The sequence below is a fragment of the Dromiciops gliroides genome, chromosome 1 (genome assembly GCF_019393635.1).
Source record: "Dromiciops gliroides isolate mDroGli1 chromosome 1, mDroGli1.pri, whole genome shotgun sequence".
NCBI classification, from domain to species: domain Eukaryota; kingdom Metazoa; phylum Chordata; class Mammalia; order Microbiotheria; family Microbiotheriidae; genus Dromiciops; species Dromiciops gliroides.
This window is the reverse complement of record NC_057861.1, coordinates 394,114,293-394,126,132: the sequence shown is the minus strand read 5'-3', so window position 1 is coordinate 394,126,132 and position 11,840 is coordinate 394,114,293. Positions and strand designations below refer to the sequence as shown.

Below are 11,840 nucleotides of genomic sequence, written 5' to 3'. Positions count from 1 at the left end.
CTTCTTTGTACCATCTCTCCGGGATATATCTTCCCTTTCTCCCCTCAATCCTTGGGCCCTGTGTGCCCCTGCACACACCAAGCTAATCCACCAGCTGCTTAACACATAATAAGTTACATAAATATTAGCTCTTATGCTAGCCCATATTCTGGAATCTAACTCCTACTTCTTTATTACATAAAGGAACAAGCAAATGCGGTGCTATAGACAATGATTAACACCTTGGACAGTAAGACCTCTGGCAACAAGCTCTAACAGAAGTTCATGTGTATATACAAGGAGGCAGAACTCCAAAGGAAAAATGTATTTTATTTATTTTTTCACTTATACATATATACATCCAGACCCTGCCAACTTCCAAAAGAATTTGAGTTGGCTTGGAAAGATGCATTTGTGAAAGGAGTCAGTTTCATTGTTCTTCACCTGTTTGTGTTTTTCACAGAAAAACAGAAAAGTTTTGACTAGGAATTACAGAGCTGAGAGCACCTGGAGCAGTTTATCTTGTCCAATCTCTTCCATTTTTGGCCAGATCCCAAATCTGGCCATTCCAATGAGCAGATTGACAAATATTGAACGATATGTCATGGGAGAAGGGAGCTAGTTCATTGAAATCCATCTCGATGCCCTATACATCAAGAGTAAAGGAACTAGGGCCTAAGGAAACTGTACAGTTAAGAAAAGTCACAGAATTTATACAGTAGAAATCATACCTAGTTGCAGAGGCAATAACAAGATAGTAACAGTACCCAGTGTTTTGTTCTCATTCAAGTACAGTCATATTTTTAAGCTTGTTTACAAGTATCTCAAGAGCTAATAACTTTTACACACCCGTATACAAAACACACACATACACACACAAACACAATTCACTGAAGAAAATACCAATTAAAAGAAGGGACTAAAGAGAACTAAAACACCTCATTCTTACAATTTCCAATTTCATTCTACTACTCAACACCTGGCCTATAATTGTGAATACAACTTTCCATAAAAAAATAGAAATTAAGGCTTATTAAAATACTGATAGTGGCTCAATATTTTTTAAAATATCAGATGACCTTTTTTTATACATTTCAGAAGTCAAAATGTGTGTGCTTCCCTCTCTTCCAAATCCATGTACTCAAATAGAGATCATTAAGGAGTTCAGAACAAGTCACATCCGAAAACTTCTAGTTCTTTGAAAAGGCTGAAAAGGCTTTTTCAGTGCCCACATCAGCAGCTGTGGTTTAGGTTTTGATTTTTCTGGAAACACTAGTGCTTCACTCTCTGGTGTGGGAAATCGCTCCTGGTAGACTTCAGGATAGGATTTCTGAAACTTAAAAAGAAAAAAAAATCAGACTAAGAGCCAAAGAAAATTAGGTCAGTAGAATATTACATTGACTGCTTCACTATTCTCATCCACACTTTCCAACTACTATTTTAGAAAGTGATTTATTGCTTTGTCAAAAAAAAAAAGGATAGAAATATGGAAAAGACCGAAAACAGCTCACACCCAATCCCATTTCTGTCATAAATCTTTTTTTTCCCCCCAGATCTTTGGGTTCTCCTTCCATGGACACACATTCAATTTTAATTTCATCCAGGTGTATTTTTTTAAATAAAATTCCATTTTTACTCATTTTCCTAACTCTGTAGATGCTGAAGTTTCCAAAAAATAGACCCAAGTGTCAGAAAAAACCTCTTTGGTTTTCCAATCTCCAAAGGCTATTTTACTTCAGTTTTCAAGCCAAATCATTTGGTTTGGAAATGACTTGCTTAACTGCTATGAGGTTATATGGCACTAGGAATAATCTGTCTCATATTAGAGTTGTACTTCCCTTTCCAATAGCTCCCCAAACACACCAACCTGAGCCCAGAACAGAAGCTCATTCTGCTACACAATTCTTAAGAAATGCCTAAACCTTTTAAATGTTTTGGTTTTTTTTACCTTAATCCTTTACACTATATGACTGTAGAATAAACCTTAACGAACTGACAGCTACTGCTATGATTTAGAAAACTATGTGTTTTTCAGAACTTCTTAATTTATCCAATCATTACTTCAAGTTTGGTTGTGCTTTCTTGAATAACAAAACCAGACACAAAACCTAAAAACACCTACTCAACCCTGAAACAACATTTTGAGCCAGGATGAGAAAATTGTTCAAAATAAACTTATTCTAAGTTGAAAAGCTCTATTGTCATTACAGTAATCCATTTCACATGGTTATAGTGTTTTCAAGTTTACAAAGCAGTTTTCTTTGCCACAATCCTCTGAGCTGGATGGTAAAAGTATGATAATCACCACATTGCAGCAGAAGACATTTAGGCACAGAGAATAAGGGACTTGCCAGAAGACACAGGGCTGTTGTTGAGGTTTTTCAATTTTGTCCATGACTCCTTTTGGGGTTTTCTTAGAAAAGATCCTGGAGTGGTTTGCCATTTCCTTCTCCAGCTCATTTTACAGATGGGGAAACTGAGGCAAACAAGGTTGAGCGATTTGCCCAGAATCACATAACTACTAAGGAAGTATCAAAGGCCTGATTTGAACTCATGAAGATAAGTATTCCTGACTCCAGGCCCAATACGCTATTCACTGCACCACCTAGCTGCCCCTGCTACAGGACCACCATACATTAGAGCCAGAATTCAAATCATTTTCTTCTAATCCCAAGTCTACTTCACTCAATTGTCTCTACTATATTTAACAGAAAAGCAATTGAATGTTTGCCACTCACTAGCTGTGTGAGCTCAGTTTCATTCTACACAAAATGAGGGTTCAGAGCAGTTGATCTCTCCAAGGTCTTTCTGACATTGTATGACTGTTAGAGTATCAGAGATGACACTAGGTAATACCTGCGGCAGAATGGGAAATGGACTTTTTCCACTTGAACAAACACAAGATGACTTCTGAACCTCAACAAAGATTGAATTTGAGGTGATCCACTTAAAAAATTTGAAAGGATTCATTTATATGTTGATTGGCTTCAAGGTACATCAGAGTCCCCTTTATTCCGATGAATGATGAGTCTTCTCAGATGCAATAGCAGCAGCAGCAATGGCCATGGCAGGGGCAGATGGCTGGGACAAGGACAGTGACAGAAGCTAAGTGGAGCTTCGGCATACAACAGGGACAATATGGTGGAGAAGTGAGAAGAAGCTTGGGAGGCCAAGAACTAGGAAAGAAGGGAGAATCTCAATGGATGACAGCTGTGGAGGGAGGACAGCAGTGGCAAGGGACATCTGAGATGGCACCAAGTTGCTGTGTGAGGGGGAGCTGTCAGCAGCAGTGAAGCATAACTGAGCACATGAGAACTGAGAAGAGAGGTTTCCAGCTGGTGCAGAAGGTATCTTGATCGTGGAGAATGAACACCAAGTGTTCACAAAATATGGACCCTATAGATCAGCACATTTTGGGGTATTGTCATTTGCCCTTTCCCTGAGGGAAGTGAGTTTTTGTGTCATGGATGCCATTTGGAATCTGGTGAAACCTAGGGATCCTTTCTCAGAATAATATTTATAGATACACAACATAAAATACATAGGATTATAAAATAAAGCAATTATTGAAATACAATTATCAAAATATTCTAAAAAAACAAGTTCAGGGGCAGCTAGGTGGTGCAGTGGATAAAGCACTGGCCCTGGATTCAGGAGGACCGGAGTTCAAATCCGGCCTCAGACAATACTTACTAGCTGTGTGACCCTGGGCAAGTCACTTAACCCTCATTGCCCGAGCAAAGAAAAAAAAGTTCAAGTTCAGAGTGGCAAAGAATTAGAAACTGAGGGGATACCCAACATTTGGGGACTCCCTGGACAAATTATGGTATATGATTGAGATGCAATACTATTTTTTTTTTTTTTTAGTGAGGCAATTGGGGTTAAGTGACTTGCCCAGGGTCACACAGCTAGTAAGTATTGTCTGAGGCCGGATTTGAACTCAGGTACTCCTGACTCCAGGGCCGGTGCTCTATCCACTGCGCCACCTAGCTGCCCCTGCAATACTATTTTACTGTAAGAAATAATGAGCAAGATGGTTTTAGAAAAACCTGGGAAGACTCATATGAATCGATGTAAAGTGAGAATAACCACAAGAATACTGTGCACAGTAACAGCAATATTGTGAAAATGATCAGCTGCGAAAGACTTAGCTACTCTGATCAAGACAATGATTTAAGACAATTCCAAAGAACGCATAATGGAAAATGCTATCCACCTCCTGAGAGAGAGGACTGATGAACTCTGTTTTGTTTTGTTTGTTTGTTTGTTTTTGTTTTTAGTTTTGTTTTGTTTTTTTTTTAGTGAGGCAATTGGGGTTAAGTGACTTGCCCAGGGTCACACAGCTAGTAAGTGTTAAGTGTCTGAGGCCGGATTTGAACTCAGGTACTCCTGAATCCAAGGCCAGTGCTCTATCCACTGCGCCATCTAGCTGCCCCCACTGATGAACTCTGAATGTAGGTTAAAGCATACTTTTTTACTTTCTTTATTTTTCATGTTTTATATGTGTATGTTTTTTTCTTTTGCAACACGGCTAATATGGAAATATGTTTTGCATGGCTTTTCATCTATCATTGATATCATATTGCTTGCTTTCTCAAGGAGTGGAAGGAATTTGGAACTCAGAATTTTTTTAAATGTTAAGAAATCTTACATGTAATTGGTTAATATTTAACAAAATAATTATATATATATAAAATTTTTTTGGTGGTACACTGGGGGTTAAGTGACTTGCCCAGGGTCACACAGCTAGTAAGTGTCAAGTGTCTGAGGCCGGATTTGAACTCAGGTACTCCTGAATCCAGGGCTGGTGCTTTATCCACTGTGCCACCTAGCTGCCCCATAATAGATTTCTTAAATTTAAATATAATTGGGAAATATTTAATGAAATAAATAAAAATACCTTAAAAAAATAAACAAGTGTATACACCCCAGGTTAAGAATCTCTGCTATAGGGAAGGGAAGGGGAAGAGAGTCAATAATGGTGCATGCCCCAGGGTGTGCCAGCATGTCTAGCACTCTGAACACACCAAAGTGCTTTAGTTTCTTGGAGACTTGTTCCCATCCTTAAAGGATTGTATACATGTGTATATGAAGTCTGGGATGATCCTACTGAATGTTTTTTTTTCTTCTGCTTTTTCACTTTGCTCTTCCATTGCATTTAAATATTTTGTTACTTCAGGGAGGGGAAAAAAAAAAAAGGATTCATCTGTTTCCATTTGAGGCCCCCTTCAGAACTCTGATCAAAATCTCCTCTTACTCATCTCTTTCAATCTACCTTATGAAAGTGCACAACCTTAGAAAAATAAAGCTATGAATGAGGAGTATACTAGAAAATCAATCTACATTAGAGGAATTCCAGGAAACTGATTCCAACTATACAAACCAGCATGATAGCTGAAGTATATGAGCTGAATAAATACATCCAACAAAACCAATATATATGACTCAGAATATCAGATTTGGAGGAGACAGTATAAAGTAAAATTGTGAAAAGAAAACAAAGAAAATCCATTTTCAAAAGAACAGTTAGAAATGTCCTTTTTTCCCTTTCTTCTTTACCTGCTTCATTTTTTTCTTTTTATCCTTGACCGACAGTTTGCTATCCATGATAATTTCCTCCAACAATGTTGCCAGGGGTTCTTGGGAGCCACACACTCTCTGGTATTCAAATTCTTCTGGACTAATCTGACGACAAAATGATGGGGCAGACAGAGATGCATCAGTATCTGCACCTGGGTATTTTATCTAAAGGAAGAAAGCATAGTTAGGGAGAAGAAAGTGAGTGCTCTTTCACAAAGCTTGGAAAAGTTTGTTCTGTGTATCTGTAAATTAGCATGAAACCTCTCGCTTTGTCAATTAGTTGCATCTGATTCTTTGTAAGCCCATTTGTTTTCTTAGCAAAGGTACTGGGGTGGTTTGCCATTTCCTTCTCCAGTTCATTTTACAAATAAGAAAACTGAGGCAAACAGGGTTAGGTGACACCCAGATAGTAAGTGTCTGAGGATGGGTTAGAACTCAGGTCCTCCTGACTGCAGGGCCAGCACTCTAGCCACTGTGTCATCTATTGGCCCTCCTGAAATCCCAGGGGATAAGATATGTATTTCTATCATTTCAAAATAATCTGTCTTTATGATACAAAGCCTCAAATAGGAATTTGATTCAGAAGAACTTAATTCAATTTGTTTCATATAATTTTGACTTAAATTCTAAGAAACAATGTTCAATTTCAGCAAATATCCCTTCCTACTATGGTCAAAATTAATTTTGTATCTTATTTATTTTGAAAGTATTTCTTTTTTCTCCTTCCACCTGACTCCCCAATAGGAAAAAAAGAAGAAAAATAAAGCCCATGTAATAAACATGTATAATCAAGCAATATTACTTCCTGTACTGGTCATGTCGAAAAATGTTTGTCTCCTTCTGCATCTCAAGTCCATCACTGATCTGTCCTCTGAAATTGTGGATGGTCATTGCACTGATCAAACTTAAGTCTTTCCAAGTTCCACTTCCCTCATTTTACAGATCATAAGCTGAAGCCTAGAAAAGTTGTGATTTGAACCCAGATCATCTGCCTCCCCATTCTGCATTCATTCCACTACATGAAGCTGTCTTTCTTACTAATCCCCTCTTCCAGCTCATTTAAGGAACTGTCTTCAAGAGACCACAATTAAAAACAAAAATATGATGGGCAGTAGAGGGCGTACTGTAAAAACCCACTAATATGAGAAATGATTAGTTTATTAGATGTCTTAGCTGAAATCATTAGGAAGCTGGCCTTTAGGCAATGGGGTCCAAAAGCTGGCTCAATTTTGACTTGGTGGGTCAGGAAAGGGAGATACATAAACAATGAAGATTAATGAGGCCCCTCTAGGTGGGCATCTGCAAATGGGAGACTCCGAATAGAATTTCTCAAGCCAATTTAAGCCTTACTAGAAGAAACCCCTAGGATAATTTACCAGGATCCTATCCCAGAATAAATAAAGGTTTTTGTTTTGTTTTGTTTTGTTTTGTTTGTTTGAACACAGCTGGCCCTAAATCCCCAGGGAGCAAGCCTTGGTGGCCTAATAGATTGGAGATAGAGTTCTAGACCTTGCTCTACCAATATTTAGGCATGCAATCTTAAACAGTCACTAAAACTGTTTTCTCTTCACTATACAATAATACTGTATTACAAAAAATGAGAAAATATATTTTAAAAATTCAATACTTTCTGATTTTATTCAGTGCACAGCAGCAAAATCTTCACAAGATGAAAGTTATCTGCAGCTAAATTAATCATCAATAGGGTCAACTTTCTGATCTCCAGCTTCCTAACTAATATGACCATGGTACTGAGTTACTAGAGTAAAATAGTACAGATGTTATTTAATGGTCTTACATTACTTCCTTCCATGCACCCTATATTCTAATCAAAACCCATATACTTGCTGTTCCCCATACACAACATTCCAACTCCCACTTTTGCACATGTGGTCCCCTATGCCAAAATGGTACCTTCTTCTCACCTACAAATATCAGAATCACTAAATTCCCTGAAATCACAGCTCAGGTACCAATACCAATACTTCTTAAGAACAACCTTGAACAAAAAAAAAGTAATTTGACTATTATAAATACCCAAATTAACTACAAAGGACACACGAAGGAAGACACTATCTGCATTCAGAGAAAGAATTGATAAATAGAAGTATAAATAGAATGATTTTATAGATAAATATACACATATTTGTGTCTCATGGTAGCCATCTCCAGGATGGGATGCAGGGAAGAAAAAAAAGGAGGGGAAAGGCAATTTACATAATAAGTTTATTATCAATTTAAAAAGAAAAAAGTTATATGTAATAAGATTTGCATTTTCATGTGCAATCGATTTTTAAAATACTGTTCTGGAAATGTTTGTTTTATTCCATAAACACACACACACACACACTCACTCACTCAGATACCAAATCCTTATACGAGGCCTTTTCTGATTTTCCCAGGTGTTAATGCTATCTATTCTCTCCCTGCCTAGCTCATCTGTATTTATTCTGTATATTGTACATATATATTTGTGTGTATGTATATGTATGCATGTATGTATGTATACACACCGTTTCCCCTCAATTGTGTAATATAAGATCCTTGAGGGCAGGAACTGGTTTCCATTTTGTTTTCCCCTCTGTAGCACCCATCATGTGACCTAGAACATGGCAAGTCCTCCAATTGCAAGTTGAATTATTTGTATATACAGAGAATGAGCTGCTATAATATTTTTTGTCAATTCAGGAATGGTGACTCCTGGCCTCAGTTATAATGAAAAGTATTCGCTAACCACTGATTATTTTAGGTGGTATCCACACATTGGATGAAACACTTGAAGCTTATACATAAACCCAAAATTCGCCATGCTAAAGGATTAGTGAGATCTACTGAAAAGAACTGGGAACCAGGGAATCAGGAAGCCGAGGTGGTAGGAAGTGGTGTGACATTTCACTAAGTACTTCAGCTTTCTGGGTTTCAGTTTCCTCATTTATAAAATGGGGTTGGGGAAGGGAGATCATACTTTATCATTGTTTCTGAAACTGTTTTTACAGAACACTGTGGTGCTATTAAGAAAGGAAGTTGTCAAGGCATAGAGAGACGCAAACAACTAACCATATCTGCCCACTGGGCTGCATATGTTGTCCATGATGAGGACCATGAGAAACCACTCAAAATCTACCATCTAAATGAAAAGGGTGGCTTTTTATTGGCCTAGAATAAATCACCGAACATAACTAATAAAATAAATTAACTGTGTTAGTGAACTGAATGCAAATAGAATAATCCAGTGTTCATTTATGTGCACACACACACACACAAACAAACACACACACATATATATATTCTGCTTTTTGTTCTAAGCACCTAAACCAGTTATGGAAAATCTGATTAAACTAGTAAGACTGTAGTGACAAGGAAGCCAAAGCACCAAACCCAAATATAGGAAAGAAAAGGTAAGGAGGAAGATAGCTGCCTTTAATTCGGTCTCATTTCCAGTGATCCTGAGAGTGCAGATTATGTTGTCAAGTTTTTTTAAAGTTCTTCTGTAATTCTAGTCAAATTACACAGAAGAATTGATAAGCAAAGCTCGGCGAATTTAAAAAGAAAACATAGCTCTTGAATTTTTTTTAAATGGAAAGGTGATTAACTGAAACAATCCCCCAGAACACTGACTTACTGAAGTAACAATGAAAATTGCTGTGAAGCATCTCACAAAATGAGCTAATTCATTCAATATTGGGGCCCATTATGAAACATTTATTGAGAGCAATCATATCCTTCTCTTTGAATAAGCTATTTGTATAATATGGCTGTAATAAAAGTTATCAGTGAGGTTGTTTTTGTTTTGAAATTTGCCTTTTGTCATTTGGTGACTGCAAGAGTTGTGCCTAAGTCTGGTTTAAAGTAAAAAGTTCTGCCAGTATAAAAAAATAAAGTAGACTCGATACCTCTAGGAGTTGTATTTAAACATGAAGGTCCAAGCTAACAGTAGTACACAATCAAGGAACTCTGTTGCTGTATGATAGAAACTTTGATCTGCACCCAGATTGATTAGTTAGTAGGGGAAGAAGCCTACCTCTTTATTCGTCAATAGAATATAACCAACTCTTGCCATCCTTAACCTAAATTGGAAGAAAACAAGACTTTTCTTTACTGTTCCCCCGCTTCAACAGACAATATACTCATTTGATCATTCATTCATCCATCCATTTATTCACTCATGCGTGCATCATACATTGATTAAGGACCTGCCTCCATCAATGCATTATGCCAGGTATCTTGAGAGTTACAAAGATGGTTCAGAAGCTGCATTCATACTTCCACATTATGCATTGTTTGATTTTGGATTTTGATCCATAGTCACCCTAAAAATCTACAAATCCTCTTCAACAAAATCCACATTAATGATTATACCTACTGTCCTCACCCTTCCTAAAGCTATCCTATATCTCCATCAGAGTCTCCGGTCCCCCTCTATCCCTTCTTTTTCCCCTGATAATTAAACATCTGTTCTTCTCCTCTTCCGTCACTATTGCTCTGGCAATCTTTCTTCTCTTTGCAGTCTTGATCTTATAGTTGACCAGCTCAGTCATACATTGCCCTCTACACTTGACTACTGGGCCTCACTGAGCTACTGCTCATTATGCCCTGATGATGCCTGACCTTGGATCATCCTAAACACTCCCCCTTCACTACTTCTACCCCTGAACTGCTGAAGAGCCACAGAAGAACCATGCTCAGATCCATGACAAATGTATATTCTCTAAGTTCAACTGGACCCTCACTGCTGCAAAGTAAAACTTTTATTCTTCCTCAATTACCTTTACCAATGACCAAATCTTCTCTTTTCAAATACCCAAAGCCTTTCCCATTCTTTTAATAGATATCTTCCCTCCTCCTTTATTGAAAAAATAGAGGACCATCAGTCCTCTCCTGGGAAGTGCACTACATGTTGCGCTATCCTCTCTTCCTTTATTTAAGTCTTTGAGTAATAATTGGCCTTTTTCCTTTCCAAGACCAACCCTTGTACCTGTCTTCAGTTCCATTCCTTTCCTGTCTCCCCCAGGAGCTTGTCATCAATCATCTTCAAATTCCCTTATGTAATGGATCTTTCCCTTAGTACAAAAAAGCTCAGATCTGTCCCATTTTTTAAACACCTTCACTGGATGTTGCTGTCCCATTAAGCTACCATCTTATATCCCATTCCTAATTTTCATTCCATATTCATCAAAAGAGTCACTCACACTATTTCCCCACCATGACCTTTATTTCTTTTATTTTCTTTTTGTGAGGCAATTGGGGTTAAGTGACTTGTCTAGGGTCACACAGCTAGTAAGTGTAAAGTGTATGAGGCTGGATTTGAACTCAGGTCCTCCTGAATCCAGGGCTGGTGCTCTATCCACTGTGCTACCTAGCTGTCCCTCTTTCTTTCTTTCTTTCTTTCTTTCTTTCTTTCTTTCTTTCTTTCTTTCTTTCTTTCTTTATTTATTTATTGCAGGGCAATGAGGGTTAAGTGACTTGCCCAGGATCACACAGCTATTAAGTGTCAAGTGTCTGAGGTCAGATTTGAACTCAAGTCCTCCTGAATCCAGACCCAGTGCTTTACCCACTGCACCACCTAGCTGCCCCACATGACCCTTATATCTTACAATCTGGCTTCCAAGCCCATTGCTCAACTCAAGATGCTCTTCCAGAGTTAGCAAAGATCCCTTACTGTTATACCCAATGGCCTTTTCTCAGTCCTCACCCTCCCTGACCACTTTTCAGCTTTTGATATCGCTCCCTCCTCCTAGGAATCTCTAGAACCTTGGCTTCTGTGACACTTCCCTCCCCATCTTCTCTTCCTAGCTGTCTGACATTCTTTCTGCCCTAAAACCAACCCGCCTTTCAAACTTTCAAATGCCGCCCTCTCTCTCCACAGGAGAATAAAAGATCCTTCAAAAGCACTGGACTTCACTAGATCCTTACTGTTTATTCCCACCACCTGGCACATATTAGGTGAATACTGAGAACTTAGTGGTTGCTCTTTCTCAGCTCTCTTTGCTAGGTAATTATCCTCTCATGCCCTCTTACTTGAGGTGTTCCTCAGAACTTTGTATTCTCTCTTAGTGATTTCATCAGATCCCCCCAGCTGAAATCTCACTTTATATGGATGACTCTCAAATCTATAGCATCCTGGTTTTTGTGTACATACACACACACACACACACACACACACACACACACACACACACGCACAGAGGTAGCATTGCCATGGATAGAGTACTAGGCCTGGAGTCAGGAAGCCTTGAGTTCAAATGTTACCTCAGAAGTTTACAAATTGTGTGATCTTGGGC

At 38.2% G+C, this 11,840-nt stretch overlaps 1 protein-coding gene across 3 annotated transcripts in view; it reads right to left on the bottom strand.

Moving 5' to 3' along the window:
* Window positions 1–327: 327 nt before the first annotated feature.
* DEPDC1B (DEP domain containing 1B) overlaps window positions 328–11,840 on the bottom strand; it is a 117,749-nt gene continuing 106,236 nt past the window's right edge. For 2 of the 3 annotated variants that reach the window (XM_043979197.1, XM_043979198.1), the window contains exons 10-11: window positions 5,539–5,724; window positions 328–1,315 (exon numbers count right to left, since the gene is read on the bottom strand). In XM_043979197.1, coding sequence (XP_043835132.1) covers window positions 1,154–1,315; window positions 5,539–5,724 — 348 coding nt within the window. In that variant the 3' untranslated portion in view covers window positions 328–1,153. The remainder of the gene's footprint in view (window positions 1,316–5,538; window positions 5,725–11,840) is intronic. The other variant, XM_043979199.1, reaches the window with a different exon arrangement.